The sequence below is a fragment of the Neomonachus schauinslandi genome, chromosome 11 (assembly GCF_002201575.2).
Source record: "Neomonachus schauinslandi chromosome 11, ASM220157v2, whole genome shotgun sequence".
Lineage (NCBI taxonomy): Eukaryota > Metazoa > Chordata > Mammalia > Carnivora > Phocidae > Neomonachus > Neomonachus schauinslandi.
This window is the reverse complement of record NC_058413.1, coordinates 12,229,644-12,246,595: the sequence shown is the minus strand read 5'-3', so window position 1 is coordinate 12,246,595 and position 16,952 is coordinate 12,229,644. Positions and strand designations below refer to the sequence as shown.

The 16,952-nt window shown below is 43.8% G+C and overlaps 2 protein-coding genes across 2 annotated transcripts; both read right to left on the bottom strand.

The window, feature by feature from the left end:
- Positions 1 to 2,869: 2,869 nt before the first annotated feature.
- LOC110576140 (olfactory receptor 1S1) lies at positions 2,870 to 3,850 on the bottom strand. The gene is given in 1 exon segment (XM_021685220.2): positions 2,870 to 3,850. A coding segment is annotated over 1 exon segment (948 nt). The 5' UTR covers positions 3,818 to 3,850.
- Positions 3,851 to 15,753: 11,903 nt separating this feature from the next.
- LOC110576141 (olfactory receptor 10Q1) lies at positions 15,754 to 16,713 on the bottom strand. The gene has a single exon (XM_021685221.2). The coding sequence runs from the start codon at positions 16,711 to 16,713 to the stop codon at positions 15,754 to 15,756; it is 960 nt and encodes a 319-aa protein (XP_021540896.2).
- Positions 16,714 to 16,952: the final 239 nt, after the last annotated feature.

Here is a 16,952-nt window from a genome sequence, read left to right as displayed (position 1 = left end):
CGATGCGGGGCTCGATCCCAGCACCCTGGGATCATGACCTGAGCTGAAGGCAGACGCTTAACCCACTGAGCCACCCAGGCGCCCCCAGACTCCACTTCTTGATGAAGAAATGGCAAAGTTCTTAAAGAGCATGTGGGATGGAAATATTCTTGCGACCGTTTTTGGAAAATACGATCTGAAACAACCACTGTTAATATTCTGTTGACTCTCTTCCTGCATATGCTATTTTACATAAATGGGTTTTCATGATAATGCTGTTATAAAACCTTCTTTATTCATATTAGACCAATTGTTATATTACAGAAAAAGAAACTGGGGTTGGTAACATGGCTTGTCACACAGTGAGTTAGCTGCAGACTCCAAGTCTCTTGATTACAAATCTAAGACTCTCTACCGCTCCCCGTGGAATAGTGAAAGCAGGATTCATGTTGGAGCTGTGGGTGGAACTGGGTGGATTTTGAGGTATTTGAGGAAGTACGACTAGGAGGCTAGTTTGGTAACTCATATAAAAGCAAGTGGATTTTAAATTTATAATGAAGACTCAAATGAAGCATAAAAGCTTAAGAGATACCAGAGAGAAAGGCGGGTGGCTGATTATACATTTCTTCTTAAAGAGGTTGGATTTTTATAAGTTTAGAGAAGAAAAGAATCTTACTAGATTGGGGACAAATAAACGTAGTTTGGTAGGGCAGGTAGATTGGGGTTGGGAGCCAGGGGACAGTCACAAAAAGAGGAATTGTTTTTCCCCCCAAGGGTCTAAGATATACTAACAACTATGGCAGTTGCCTGACATACATGTCCATTTAGCCACAAACAGCTTAAATAGATTAAATAATTTTCCTTGGATCATACGGGTGAATCACAACATCTAGAAAAGCCAGGATTTAGAATCAAATCTTCTTACACTACAGTGCAATTGTTAGCGGATCAGATTAAATAACTAGTAATAGTTTGCTCCAGAGCTGAAAATATTTTGAAAAAGGATTTGGACAGAGAAAAAGAACACGCTCTTCTGGGGAGCTCTAGAGTATATTTAAGGTGGAGGTCCGACAGACATCTCCAGCAGACATCTTCATCAACCAGTCAGCATCCAGATTCACAGAAATCCCAGAGCTGGAGTAGAACTCAGAGATCATGTAGTTCAGTAATTCTTTAGGTCACCTGAAAGGTGTTTCCAGAATACAAGAGCCTGATTCTTTCGCTGGAGTCTGGGTTAGTAGATGCAGGTTGGGGTTTGGAAGGAAAGCAGTAAAACCTGTCTTGCAGCCTTTCTCAGCCTCAATGAAGTCTGAGATTTGACCCTTGGTTTAATCCCCCTAGCAATGAGTTCTAGAACTGTCTAGGTGTATGCTGGATCCAAGATGCAGGACAGCCTTGTTAAAATGGCTTCGAAGCTGCTTGACCACTTTTATCTGTTTGTTAAAATTGGTTATGGAGGGGTCTGTGATTGATAAGCAACTTACATTTGCTGAGATGCAGCTGTACTAGAAAAGGGGTAGTCACATACCTTTAAGGGGATTGTCAAGAAGCAAGGCATAATGCCTAAGGAACCCCAGAGCTGAAGTTTTCCTGAACTGAGGTGGTCCACACCCACTGAGTGCTCCCTCTCATGACCATGCACATTCCAAATATGGAATGACTGGGATATTTAGAAGGTGTGCCTGGGAATCATGAGATCTATACTGTGATGTCATTATGTGTGTTGTGTGGCTGTCCTCTACCCTTACTTAAAGCTTTCTTAAAGCTTGACGTTTGGTGTATCTTGTGAATTTAATTGCCAAGCTGAACCCAAGATCACTGCAGCTGGTCAGGCAGGGAAGGCACCGCAGAGTCTGAGAAAGTGCATTTTAAACAAGTTCCTCTAGGTAATTCTGATTTATACCCTCAGAAACAACTGGAACCGGGGCACCTGGGTGGCTCAGTCGTTGAGCGTCTGCCTTCGGCTCCGGTCATGATCCCAGGGTCCTGGGATCGAGCCCCGCCTCGGGCTCCCTGCTCCGAGGGAAGCCTGCTTCTCCCTCTCCCACTCCCCCTGCTTATGTTCCCTCTCTCTCTGTGTCTCTCTCTGTCAAATAAGTAAATAAAATCTTAAAAAAAAAAAAAAAAAGAAACAACTGGAACCAAAGGCCTTATTTTATGGATGAGAAAATAGGCTGAAGAAAGTGAGCTGACCCGCCTTAAGTCTCATAACAACTCAGGGAAGATTCAAGGCTAGAACTCATGTCTTCTATACATATGATCTCTGATTTTTCATTGAATGCATTTCCCCAAATGTGTTTTGCACACTAGTCCCATGAACTACTTTGTCATGAATTAGGTTACATGTGATTGAATAAGTTGAATTTTGAGAATTGAGTTTTGAGAGTATACCCTACTACCTTCCTTCCTGGAGATTTAGACTATGCCAAAGGCTCTGAGAAGTTGTCTAGTGAAGACATTTTGCTTCACTGAGCTCAGAGTTGCCCCAAATTATTTGGACGTGGGACCCTCCTATGAACATCTCACTGAATAGTAGTTTTGGCAAAACGAATTTTGAGCAAAGTTGACCTAGAGAAATCTAGATTGAATAAATGAATTAGTAAGCTGTAAAAGCTAGACTGTAGGTACTGTCTGCACTTGTTATTGTCTGAGGTATAAACAATTTGCATCCAAGTTTGTAGTAACATAGATTAGAATCAAGATATGCGTTAGGCTTGTGACTTACCAAGGGGGTTAGGACTTCATTTCCAAGACCGGAGCTACGTGGAAAAGTCCCATCCTCTCAGAGATTAGAATAGGAGGCAGATCTAAAGCTGAATCATCACATCTATGCCATGAACTTTGGGCAGAATCATCCATCTGGTTATGGGGATGAAAAGAATTCAGATGTCTAGCGCATCAAAGGGAGAAACCGTTTCCTACTGATGAGCTTTCTTAGGGCACCTTTCATGTCCTTGTTCCTCAGGCTATAGATGAAGGGGTTCATCATGGGTGTCACCACAGTGAATAGCACTGCACCAATCTTATCTCCGTCATTGGGGTGAGTGGATGAGGGGAAGAAGTAAACCCCTACAATGGTCCCGTAGAAGAGTAATACAACTGTCAGGTGAGAGCCGCAGGTAGAGAAGGCTTTCCGCTTTCCCTCTGTGGATGAGATTCTCAAGACAGCCCTGACAATGCAGACGTAGGAGAAGAGGATGAGGGCAGAGGGGAAGATGACAACTGATGAGCCCAGGAAAAACAACACGAGTTCATTGATCCTTGTGTCTAAGCAGGACAGTTTGAGCAGAGGAGCCAAGTCGCAGAAGAAGTGTGGGAGAGTGTTGCTGTCACAGAAGAGCAGTGGGAGGGGCAGAAGGGTGTGTGTTAGGGCAACAGTGTTACTGAGGACCCACGGAATGACTGTGAGCAAAACGCAGAGCCTGGGTTGCATGATGGTCACATAGTTCAGAGGGTGGCAGATAGCCACAAAACGGTCATAGGCCATGACTCCGAAGAGGAAATTGTCAACAACAACAAAGACAATAGAAAAGTACATCTGTGTAATGCAGCTCTCATAGGAGATGGATTGAGGCTTGGTCTGAATATTCATCAGCATCTTGGGGACTGAGGTGGATATGGAGGAAATATCAGCAAAGGACAGATTGGCAATGAAGAGCTACATGGGGGTGTGAAGGTAAGAATCCAAGCCGATGGCCAGAATGATGAGCCCATTCCCAACCACAGTGACAAGGTACATACCCAGGAAAAGCACAAAGAGGAGCTTCTGCTGCTCAGCCTGGTTGGAGAGTTCCAGAAGGAGGAACTCAGAGATAGTGGTTCGATTTGCTTGATGCATATCTCTGCTGATCTGGAGAAAGGAACACAAGGTCTTCACACCCCCAAGAAAAGCCAGTATGGTACTATTTGGCTAGAGCCATTGCAAGGAGGCAGAGAAAGATTACTTAATAAGGAACTGTGTCAGGAGTGCAGAGACTCAGGAAATGCCCTAGGAAGGAAAGACAGAGCCACCACAATAGACACTTCTCAATGAACACATTTTAAATTCGAACATGACTCTGAAAGTGATGTTTATAGTTGGTTCCAAATGTAATTAAATGCCTTAAACTGAGGACGATAGGAGAGGTGTACTCCATATTCTAAAGATGCTTAGATACCCCCGAAGGAATTACTTAAAAATGAACAAATGGCCCTAAAACCTTTCTCAGCATTCACCTTCATTTTGAAATCTAAGAAGACAGAAATGGGTAGAGTCATTGAGTGAAGCGTTTGAGAAGGAGACACGAGCAGGAGTTGGGAGCGTTTACTGAAATATACCGCCGTGTGGGTGTTCCTGCCCACTCCCATTAGGGGGAGGACGTCAGAAAAGCTGCTCTTGGACAATGTGTATAGGAAGGGAAACCAGACGTTTGCTTCGTTGGTTGCTAGATGTTAGGTGAACAGAGAAAGGTTATAGGAACCTAAAGACTTGTGTTCGTGTCCCACTTCTAAAGGTGAGGGGCTCACTGGATTAGCCCCCTGTGGCAGGGGAGGGGGTAATTCTGCACCCTTACCACAACATGGCATGAGTAGGTGGGTTTCTCCCAGGCCAAGTAAGTGTGATGGATGCTGTTGGGCTCAGGCCACCTTGTTGGGACTCCAACCCCTGTGGGGGTAGAGGAAGCTATAGCAGTGAGGGCATGGGTGGCTCTCTTACGAAAGAGGGATCATTAAAAGATCAGGGAGAAAATTCATTGCCCTGGAGCAGCAGTCCCAGAAAAGAGGCCTCTGAAGAACCCCAAATAGTCTCATGACATTGCATGCCTGTCACAAAAAACTCACCCGCTAATCCATGGCAGCAGACTTGAAGACTTGTCCCCGTACCCACTCCCATTCTTCTTCCTTCCCACTGCACATCCCCAGGCTACCTGAGCCTTGACTAGGACCGCAATAGGCAACGTGTGTAGTTTTGAGTGACAATCTCTAATTTCACCTTCCTGTGCTATCTCTCCCGCCCACCAGGAGTCCCATACTAATTGTTTTGAGTCCCTGAGACACTTGTCTAGCTGGTTAAGAGCCGCGCTAATGTCTAAAAAGGCTCACCTCTGAAGGATGGTAAGATCTCAGGAAGTTACTGGAATCTAGACCCAGCAGCTTAATGGATTGTTGACAAGGTAGGAAGGGGGAGCCCGAGAGCAGCTCTTATGTATTTTTCAGAATGAGACTCTTCCCAAGTACAAGTCATGGTGCTGGGCTCTCATGGGGCATTGAGTTCTTTTGATGTCATTTGGGATCATATCCCTGAAGTATTTTCCTCAAACAGACAGTTGTTTTCACATTCCAACCTCAGTGAGGTAAATGGGGAATAGACAGGCAGCTCTGCTTTTTCTGTTTCTTTGTCTTCGGGTGCCTTTTCCCACTTGTGCTTTCCTCGGTAAATTAGTTGGTTGCTGCTCTTCATAGCAAGTGAATTGTTTGCTGTGTGTCTTATGTTTTCAGTGAGACTGTAAATATTTTGAGTTCCTTCTGTTTCTTCTCTAGTGCCTAGTACAGGGGGAACGTTTAGTTAATACTTCAAGAATTGGGTGAAATTCCTGCACTAGGGGGTTATGATTCCAAAGAGATGCCATCTATAGCAGAAGGGGAGAGGCTACAGCCTTTGTACCACTTGAATGGATGTCCGTGTTGGAAGGGAATCTCAGGATCCAGGGATTCAACACTCAGGGCTCTGAGCTGCAAATGAACGAAATAAACTCTGGGTTTTAATATGAAAAGACACATACTGATGCCATGATTTGGGGTGGTTCACAGATATACTAGGAAGGCAGGAAAAACAGATCCTGAAATGGGCAGGAGCAAGGGATGCTATATATATATATATCTAGACAGAGACACAGCCTAAATCAATACATCTCTTCTAATGCTTACATGTGCCTCAAACTATAGTGCCGATATTTCTTATCTAAACCAGGAACATTCAATAGGAGACAATTTAACCTATAAACTAAATGTAGTTATTCACGACTAGTATTTAAAATAACTGGGTAATGGAGAAGATAGAGAAGGCAAGCTATTCAATTATCTATCTGTCGGGTCATAGCTAGGTAGGAAATGTGGGCAGAACCATAATGCTTGTCTCTGCACCTTGTCCACGAGACATATTTACGAGTTCCTTCTTCTACTACTGGTCAGATTCGTACATTGAGACCTGACCTCCAGGGTGGTGGTATTAGGAGGTGGGGGGGTCTTTGGGAGGTGATTAGGTCATGAGGGAGCCCTCATGAATGAGATTAGTGCCCTCAGAACAGAAACCCCAGAGAGCCCCCTCTCCCCTTCGGCCATGCGAGAACACAGGGAGAAGACAGCCATCGATGAGCTAAGAAGTGGGCTCTCACCAGACAAAGAATCTGCCCACACGTTCATCTCAAGGTGGGGGACTTCCAGCCTCTAGAAGGGTGAGAAATAAAGCTCTGTTGTGTATAAGCCTCCAGTTTATGATATTTTGTTAAAGCAGCCTGAAACGACAAAGACTACCATCTCAGCATGGGTCTTCTAGAAAGCAGACCCAGAAGCAAGAATTTAGATCTTGACTTTCTGTTTGGAAGATACCTCCCCAGGGAAATGAAGACATCAGGGGGAAGGAGGCCAGGCTAGATGCAAACAACGTGGTGAAATGCTTTACCTCAGGGAAATTGCACACAGCATGAAGAGGCCAAGATCACTTAGCAAGCATGTTCACTCAGCATGTGGGTCTCCCCTGCAAGGAGACCCCACAGCCAGGAGTTCAGTGAGAAGAGGAAGGGATGCCCTTGTACCTTGTTCTTTCTCATCTCTTGCTTCCTGTCAACCATGGGGACTTGACTCTTCTGAACTTCTGGTCATACCGACTAGGCCATTCATGGTGTTAAAAAACAAAATTCAACCAAGTAAATTTGAAAATCTAATTGGTTTTATTAAGTGATTCATGAATTGGGTGCCAACCCACTAGCAAGTAGAGGAGAGTTCTGAGGAGCTGTACAAAATGGAAGGTTTTTATAAGAAGTAGGGAGGGACAAGGAAATTATTAATAAAAGAAAAGGACTGTTTCAGGCAAGGTCATCTTCCCTTAGGCGGAAGGGCTGGAGTTCTTGTCATGCAGATCACCTCATCTTCTCATGGGAGAGAGAACCCACCTGATGGATTACCTCACTGGGGCTGATCCGAAAATTCCAGATCGATGGCTTTAAAATTCCACTCCTGGAGAGGCTGAAACTGCAATGAAGTCTTGGGGCAAGTGCTCCAAGTGTTGTTGGCCTGGAGTTGTTTTTCAACAAGCCACACAGGATGTCAGGAACCACGTTCTGAAACATGGTTATTAATCTGAGTCCGGAAGAGGAGGGGAACTTTGTGTGGGCAGGTTGGCATTCAGGTTCTTGTGGATGTCTGCTAGCTGAGAGGCCTTGGAAAGGGGACAGTTTGGGAGGCAAGCAGTGTCCTTAGAAAGGAGGCGGTATAAGGTTAATGTCTAATATACACTGTGGAGCCTCCATTTTTCCAAGAGAAGGACAATACTCTGAGAAGGGAAATAAATAAGCTCTGTCAGTCCAGAGCAGTATTTCTCAACCTTGTATTCTTTATTGCCCAGGTACTGTTTCAGGATTTCTTTTCCCTTAGTGCCCAGGGTTCTTGGTCACGCTGCTGTGAAGAATGAAGACGTAGACCAGACGAAGAGCAGTGGGCAGCAAAACAAAGTTTACCGGGCAATAGTACAAAGCTGCCTAAGAGGGAGGGGACCTGAGAGGGTTGCCATTGGAGTTTCTAAGTCTGGGGGATTTTATAAGATTGTTAGCAGGCTGTTTTAATCTGATTAACCCTCCATGTGCCTGTCACCCAATCAGGTTTTTGTCCACATGCTCATCTACCTATCAGGTAGCTGTTTACATGGGAAAGGGGGGAGGGCTCTTTTCAGGGTGGTGTAGAATAACCGGATGGGTTCTTTTTCCTTTTAAGGGTAGTTTCCTCTTAGGACACGGGCCCCTTGTCCCTGCCTGCCTTTCTTCTGACTATGCTCCTTTAGTACTCTCTTAAGGACCCTTTATATCTTTTATCTTCAATCCTCTCCAGCTCCCATGGAATTAAATACTACAGGATAAGATTTTGTCAGATAGGGGTGAGCTTTGGAGAGCCACAAATCATTAAAATACCTAAGATTTCTGAGGCGCCTGGGTGGCTCAGTCGGTTAAGCATCTGATTCTTGATTTTGGCTCATGTCATGATCTCTGGGTTGTGAGATCCAGACCTGCATCAGGCTCTGTGCATCACCCTCCGTGCTGGGTGTGGAGCCTGTTTAAGATTCTCTCTCTCCCTTTCCTTCTGCCCCTTCCCCCACTAAAAAAAAATCTAAGATTTTTTTCACCTCCAAGTACTAATTTTTGCCCACATGGGGACGATAATGTCCTTGCCGAGATCCCTTCAAGCGGGTGGCCAGTCTTGATCTCATGAAAAACTTTAGCAAGAGTGTTAGCAAAACAAGTCACAGTCTTCCTGTCTGTAGCTAGCCCTCAGGCTCTGACTGAGATTCTTCATCTTCCTCCTTCTTTTCTCATTAGATTCCCTCACTCCTGGCTCACACTTTGAGGGGTACGAATACTTAGTTGTCCTGACCTTTCAGGTTTTGGTTGTTGTGATTGCTCATTACAGTCTTTCCTCCAGAGTTCAGAATTACCCTGGTTCAAGGTTTCCGGAACTGGAAGCCCCTTTCCTCTACCATGCTGTGAAATTGTGGAGGCAGAACCTGAGGGTTAGGCCTATTGAAAAAGAACGACTTGGGATAATCTCCTAAGCTTATGACTACATTTTATCTCTTCAAAGTTTATTAATAAAACATTACTTGGGCTTGACTCCATATCCTGTTCCTGTTCTGGCATAAGTATTATGGGGAAGTCATGAGGGCTAACACTCAGGTTCTACCCTCCAGAAGCTCACAGTTGACTTGGAGATATAAGATGTGAAGAAGAAGCAAGAACTTAAAGTTACCAATGGCAGATGGAGACAAGTACAATGGTTGCTGTCAGATATCAAGCATGGTAGGGAAAATCCTGCAGGCATTCAGGGGAGAGAGAGAGTCACCTGTAGACTGGGGTAATAAGTAAATATTTCATGGCAGATGTAAACTAGAGGCATTCTTTTAACATGGACAGAGTTTACATAGGTGGGGAGACACAGAGAGAGGGATTCTGAAGCAGGGGGATGGTATGAGCAGAGGCCAGGTGATGGGACCAGGCATGGCATGTTCTAGGTTCAGTAAAGAAACCAGTATTGCTAAGATGGAGGCTCCTAAAAAGAAGTAAGAAGTAAAGTTGAAAAGTTGTAACTTGGGGCCTGATCCTGGCATGCTTTTAATGTCAGGGAAAGGTGCTGATTTTGCATTTACCATTTCTTTACCTGTCATTTCTCGTCACTCATAAATTATACGGCGTGGAGTTGTTCCCTGAACAGAGTCATGGAATCTAGAGCTGGAGGGCACCACAACATTAACTAAAACATCACTCACTGTACAAATGAGTAAATTGAGGGATGGCTGACTTGTTAACATCAGTGGATTAGTTTTGGCTCAGAACCAAAAGTAGGACCACATGAAGTGGTTACCAGTCCGGTTATGCTCTTTGAGGCTGATGTGGTAGAAGCAGCAGGGACTTCGAAGTGAGACTGACCTGGCTTGGAATTCCAGCTCTGCCACCCAGTGGGTGTATGACCTTGGGCATGTCACTTAACCTGTAAGAGCCCCTATTTGCCTACCAAAAAACTGGCAGTGATGGTCCCTGGAGCATACTTAGCAGCTCAATAGACACTAGGTCCTTTTCTTTTGTTTACTCCTGAGGTGTCAGCAGCCTTGGGAGTATAATTTAAGAGCTCCGCACTCCCAGCCTCCTCTCTTAGCTGGTTTTGAGATAAACACTGATAAAATCACCAAGGACTCAGATAACAAAATATCTCCAGAAAGGCCAGGTTGAGACACACCTGTGTTAGGCTCTGGCCGGTGGGGCATGGGGGTGCAGAAGAATTGGAATATGGGGGGGGTCAGAGAACCCATCTAATGATAAGTGCCCTTTCAAATGTCAAGCATAAGAGACCCAGAAACAAGAGTGCAGAGGAGACATTAGAATCAAACTCATAATGGATAAAGAAATTGGATTAACAATACTCATACAATGGAATATGATTCAGGTATTAAAAAGAACAAATTGCTAAAATACACGACCACTTGTATGAATCTCAAAAACATTATGTTAAGTGACAGAAGCCAGACACAAAAGAATACATACTATATGCGTTCCATTCATATGGAATTCCTGTATGGGCACAGCTATAATCTTCGGGAATAGAAGTCAGAATGATGGTTGATTGGGCAGGGAAGGGAAATGATTGGAAAGGGGAACAAGAGAAATTTCTGGGGTGATGAAAATATTTGATTATTGAATACAATTGCCCAAAAACATCAAACTGAACCATTTGAAATCCACGTATTTTATTGTATGTTACTTACACTTTGATTAAAATATATAAAAACAAAATAAACTCACCACATTCTCCTTTTTGCTTCAAGTGTTATTTGAATTACGATCACATCAGAGTTAATGGAAAAATCTTTTCTTGCATTGTCTTTTCTTCCAGATAAGCAGAGGGTGAGATGTTAACTCTTTGCTGGGATTTTGGAAGCAGAAGCTGGGAGGCAGAGTGAAACCAAGGATGCTCCTACATATGGTAAGATCCAGAGGGAAGTTGTCATCCTCCAAGATGGTCTAATAGGAAGTTAGTCCACAGTAGACAAGAGTCGAGAGACCAGATATGTGGCAGTTTCTCAGAAATAAGAAGACCCAGGATAGAACAAGTCAGTGGGCACTTATGTATAGCCACAGAGATTTGCTGGAAGCTTATGGCCTCATCTGTGCAGGTGGGAGGGAGTCTTAGACATTTTGGAGCCAGAGTTTCTAAGAGCTCTTTGGTCATGGAAAAAAATACAAACCCCTCTTTGAGAACACACACAAGAACTTACCAAAACTTACGTTGAGGAAAACACGGGCATATCGTATACCATGGTCTTCTTGCATATATTATTCTCCTCTACTCTAGGGAAAAAAAAAAAGATTGACTTATAATTGTGTGTTTCTGCTCTCAACAGTTGGTAGACTCCTTGAAAGCAGGTATCTTGTGTTTTGTATATGAATTCAAGCATATAGCCCAGTGCCAGGTACATAATATGGTCCTTTCCTCATCCCCAAGTCACCATCCCTCTATACTCTATCCCAAATCCCTGCTCCCCTTACCACCCTCCTCCTTATTTTCATAGCATTTTGCCTATTTATTTTGTCTCTTTCCCCATCATGAATATTAGATCCATAGAGTCATTGACCTTGTCAAATAGTAGATTCTCTCTAAATATTTGTTTAAAAATGAGTAAACGAATGCTCATGATAAATATTTATTGAAGGAATTGTTGTATTATGGCACCAATGTGTCTTTCTAAAATAGTTTCATAAAGATCATCAAGTATGTGTTTTGTGGTCTCTGGGGATGGTTACACAACATTGTACACCATCTCTGTTGAGTCGCTTCTTTTTGGTTTCAATCCAGCTCTCATAAGAAGGAAAAAGCATGGTGCTTATAGCATTGGGAAAAAGAAGCTACTAGGACAGTTCTCATATTGGAGTTGGTGGGCAAAGAGAGACTCGAGCAATAATCACCATCATATTTCAAGCTTCTAATTATTTTCACTAGAATCCATCATTTTATAATGTGGTTTTCAAAGTAACTACTGGGAGAAGGAGAAACAGAGAGAGAGAGAGAGAGAGAGAGAAGGAGAGAAAGAGACAGAGGATAGGGAATGTGGCCGTCATTATGAAAATGTCTGTTGTGATGCTTGACAGTGTGATACGGCAGGTTATTTCTGACCCATCCAATACCCACAAAGCAAACTATCTGCCCAGTTGTTGCACCATTTCTCTCATTCCATCCTCTCAGTGCCATCTCTCCATCTACACTCATTAGTTGTAACTGGACAATACAGACATGCACAAACGCACACTCCTTATATGGTTTCCTTGGTCTTCAACAAGTGGGAAGGAAAAATGGGAATTCCTGGGATTTTTCAGGAATGCATGAAATTAAGCCATGTACAAAGTATTCTCACTATTCTTTTCCTCTTTATTCATTACTATAGACATCTAAAATTTGTTTAATAATTATAAATACTAGATGTATTAATACCTATCAAGTACTGTAGACTGCAGCAAATACCCAAACACTGGAAAATACCTGTCAACATTACTGGGTGGTATCTGAATAAAGAAACATTCGGATCTCCCGTTAACATTAACAGCACTGTGCAGAATCACATGTCAAAACCACCAATCTAAGGACTTACTTGCTTCCAAAATGTGTTATTTTTTGGAACATCACTCATAGGATTTGTATAAAGTTTCCTAGGCATATACACTTATGAATATTTATTTTATTTGCAAAGATGACTCACTGTTAGCAGCAGACAGGGCCATGAACTCACACATGGAAACAGCTACCAGCAAGACTGACTGATCTGATCATGACTGTATCTTGCCCAGTGCTTCTTGTCCTCATTCCCAAAATGTAAACTTAACCTTTGACTCTGCATGTCATGTTTCCTGCTCTTGCTGTCCTCTTGACATGAGTGGATTCCTCTGAACCGGTAGCCTCTCTGTGTTGCTTATTATGCTTTAATTCTTGCAGGAGAGTTATGATACCTTTTCCAGTTTTCCTAATTTCCCATTTAACTTTTCTCAGAATTTGGGTTTAAAAATAAATATTTGTTTTTTGAGAAATGCTGGGAAGGAATTCCTACATGGAAACATTACTCTCACCACTGTGGCTAACCCTTCCTTTCATGCACTGGTTGAACCATAAGAAAGGAGTTGGAGAAATCCAGTGGGACAACATAGCAGTGATAAAGAGTTTAAGAAGACATAAAATGGTATGTGCTCTGGTAAGCGCTGTGAATTGTGCAAGACTGTTGAATCTCAGATCTGTACCTCTGAAACAAATAATGCAATATATGTTAAGAAAAAAAAAAAAGAAGAAGAAGAAGAAGGTAGCGGGAGGGGAAGAATGAAGTGGGGGAAATCGGAGGGGTAGACGAACCATGAGAGACGATGGACTCTGAAAAACAAACTGAGGGTTCTAGAGGGGAGGGGGGTGGGAGGATGGGTTAGCCTGGTGGTGGGTATTGAGGAGGGCACATTCTGCATGGAGCACTGGGTGTTATGCACAAACAATGAATCATGGAACACTTCATCTAAAACTAATGATGTAATGTATGGGGATTAACATAAGAATAAAAAAAAATAAAAAAAAGTAAGAAGACATAAAATGATGTTTCTAACAAAGTTACTTGCAAGCAGTGTCATTTCACGGAATGGAAGTGATTCCCATTTTGTATTGCATGTAGTGCAGTGTTTAATAAAAAAAAAAAGAAAAAGAAAAAGGTGGAGCTTCCATTCAGCTAAAATCTATCCAGGAAGGGAACCAGGGGAGCCCAGTAATTCACTGCTCTAGAGCCTTCTTCCTCATAGAGTAACAGTTCACCTTCTTTTTGGGTTCCAAGTTAATTTTCTATATGATTTGTGACATTAAATAAAAATGAAAGGAGGCCTGGAAACACAGATGGGACCTTTCCCTCTATTTGCATTCCGGATAATGCCGTGCACAGTGTGTACATGTAATTGATTCATTTGGTCCTGATGTGACTTGGCCTGCATAGGTTGATAAGCAACCTGCCAACCAGAGAGTTTTGTTCCTTTCCTCCAGCATTCAGTTGGAAGCAAAGGCATTTCTAATACATTGTTAAACCCATGACTGTTTCCAGAATAAATGGCCCTTTGTAGTCCTTCTCCTTGTCCCCATGTGAAATCAGTGTAAAAAAATAAAAGCATCAGGGAGCCTGGGTGGCTCAGTCAGTTAAGTGTCTGACTTTGGCTCAGGTCATGATCTCAGGGTCCTGGGATCCAGTCCTAAGTCAGGCTCCATGCTCAGTGGGGAGTCTGCTTCTCCCGCTCCCTCTGCCCCTCTCCCTTCTCATGCTCTTCTATGTCTCTTTCTCAAATAAATAAATAAAATCTTAAAAAAATTAAAGGCATCTAAAGCAGTAGTTTTGAAGAGAAGAAGTAACTAAAACATTAAGTGCTCGCCTAGGAAAAATATGAAAGGTGGAGGATCGTGTTGTGATGGGAATTTACAGGCCAAATAAATCTATGAGCCTCAGATTCCTTTCAGAAATTATAATTTTTCTGCTTATGAGTGTAACACAGCCTCATTTTACAAAACATGGAAAAATGAATAAATTAATAAGGAAGAAACATTATCCATAATTCTACAGATCACAAATGAGAAGCATGGACTTTCTGCTTCTCCTCTATTCATTACTATTCATTATTCTGCACATGTATTTTTACAGAATTGGGCTCCTGTTGTAAATGCAGGTTTTTACTGAGCTCTTATCACTTACCGTTATAATGATAAACAGTGCCCCTTATTATTAAATATTAATTTAAATATGATTTTAAGTACGGTGTATTCATGTGTCCAACATTGGAAGTGAGATTTTAATACCTTTTCATTTTATAAATATAAGGAACAGCCATATAGTTTCAGTTTCATTAGACTTAATTTTTTGAGGTTATGATTTTAGAACAAGAATTATTGAATCAATGAAAAGAAACGTTTTTAGGCCTTTGGTAGACTCAGCCCTATGGCATTTAGAAAGGTTATACCAATTCCTTAGATTGGTTTTAGTGTCCACTGGCGGACACACTCACTCTTCTAGGGCTGCGAACTAAAGTCAGCTTTATGGGCTGGATCCAGATCCTTGCCGGACAGGTGGTGTCCTCCCCGCGCTGTTCTGGAACAGGTCATTTCTGGTTAAGCCCTGTCCTCAGAGCCTTTTTACCTCATTGTTCCGCAGAGTGTAAATGAGAAGGTTGCGCAGCGTGACGTCAGCTGTGCAAAGCACAGCGGTTCTACAGAGAGTTTGTCTGTGGTCAGGTCAGGGCACAGGTCCAGGAGGATGGAACGGCCACCCGCCAGTGGCGCCACCTGCTGAATGGACCTGTGAATAGCAGCCGTTATGGCACGGAAAGAGGTGAGGAAGGAGAGCAAAGCTGCCGGAAGGCCACAGCGCGGATGGTTTATACAGACAGTCGTGGCATCAAGCAGATGCAGCTTCCATCCTTCAGCATGGCTGGCGCACTGTACGTGCTGAGTCAATGAATGCCAAGTCCTGACCGCTACCTGGCATGGAGGAATGAAAGACAATGAAGGCAACCAGTTTGGATGTATGGAATGAAGGAAATGGATGCATTAAATAAGCTCCCGTTTGCCATACACTAGTATCTAAAACAATAATAAAATATATTTCTCTTAGATCGACGTCTCTATGATAGATCTTAGTGTCATTGCCCGGTCAGGAGGCAGGGCGTCTGAAGGTATGAGGCTGTATTCACAGCACGTACGAGGGGGTCCTGACGGAGCAATTGCCCTGACGGAGCTGTGAACCTTTAAAGTAGGGCCAGCAGACTCGAGCTCCCGCATTGAGAGTTTTGTCCAAACTTTCCAATATTATCTGAAGCACTTAAAGGAAATGAGTGCAGACTGGGGACACGGGGGCAAATATAGCAAAAGAATTACCAACTGCAAAGTGTGGGGAAGTAAGTATTATAATTCCGTGTTCGTGGTTCAGAGCTCATCGTCATGGCAGCTGACAGACACCCACCCCAGACCCCTTAAGCCTCAATTGGCGTCAGAGGCTGCTTTACCGAGGACGGCATTCCTCAGGGCACCTTTGACATCCTGGTTCCTAAGGGTGTAAATCAGCGGGTTGAGGAGGGGGGTGACGAAGGTGTAGACCAGGGCGATTTGGCGGTCCTCGTCCTCTGAGGTGCTGGAGCGGGGACGCAGGTAGACCAGGCTGCAACAGCCATACTGCAGCAGGACCACGGTGAGGTGCGACGAGCTGGTGGAGAAGGCCCGGCGGCGGCCGGCGGCCGAGCGGATGCGCAGGATGGCCGAGGCGATGAACACATAGGAGACACAGATAAGCAGGAAGGGGACGGTCAGCACGAGGATGCTCACCACGTAGAGGACGGCCTGGTGCACGCGGATGTCAGCGCAGGCCAGCCGCAGGACCGGGGGCACGTCGCAGAGGAAGTGGTTGATTTCCCGGCGGTGCCCGCAGAAGGGCAGGGTGAAGATTAAGGCTGTGAGCTGCAGGGAGAGGAGCAGCGCCAGCCCCACGGCGCACACCACCATCTGGACGCACAGCTTCTGGGTCATGATGAGGGTGTAGTGCAGTGGGTGGCAGATGGCCACATAGCGGTCGTATGCCATGATTGCCAAGAGAAAACAGTCAGCGCTGCCAAGGCTGACAAAAAGGAACATTTGGGCCCCACAGCCAGCCAGTGGAATGGGCTTCCGGGCTCCCAAAATGTTAGAAAGCATCAAAGGCACCACTAACGAGGTGTAGCAGATTTCCAGGGAAGACAGGTTGCACAGGAAGAAGTACATCGCGGTGCGGAGCGAGCTGTGTGTGCACACCACCCAGATGATGGCTGTGTTGCCACAGAGGATCATCAAGTAGAGGAGGAGGAAGAGGAGGAAGAGAAGGGCCTGGAATTCAGGGACCGTGGTGAACACGCGGAACACGAACTCAGTGGGGCCGGACTGATTGAGGACAGGGCTTCTAGCAAACATGTCTCCTGCAAAGGATGAGCAGAAAGTGCTGAATCTTCCTTTGCCGAATTGCTTTATTGCCTGAGTAAAATAAAGGATGGCAAGTTTTGTTTCGTGCAAAAATAATAACTTAGTTACTCAAATATTCTCGTTTGTTAAAAAATTAAAATAAAAATTAAGTGTTGGGTATTTTGTCATATAAAAGTCAAGAGAAGTAAAACACTGCCGTGTCTAAATAATTATTTCAAATATTGTTTTAT

Coding starts and splice junctions, on each gene's coding strand:
- LOC110576141 (XM_021685221.2), bottom strand. CDS start 16,713: ATGTTTGCTAGAAGCCCTGTCCTCAATCAGTCCGGCCCCACTGAGTTC.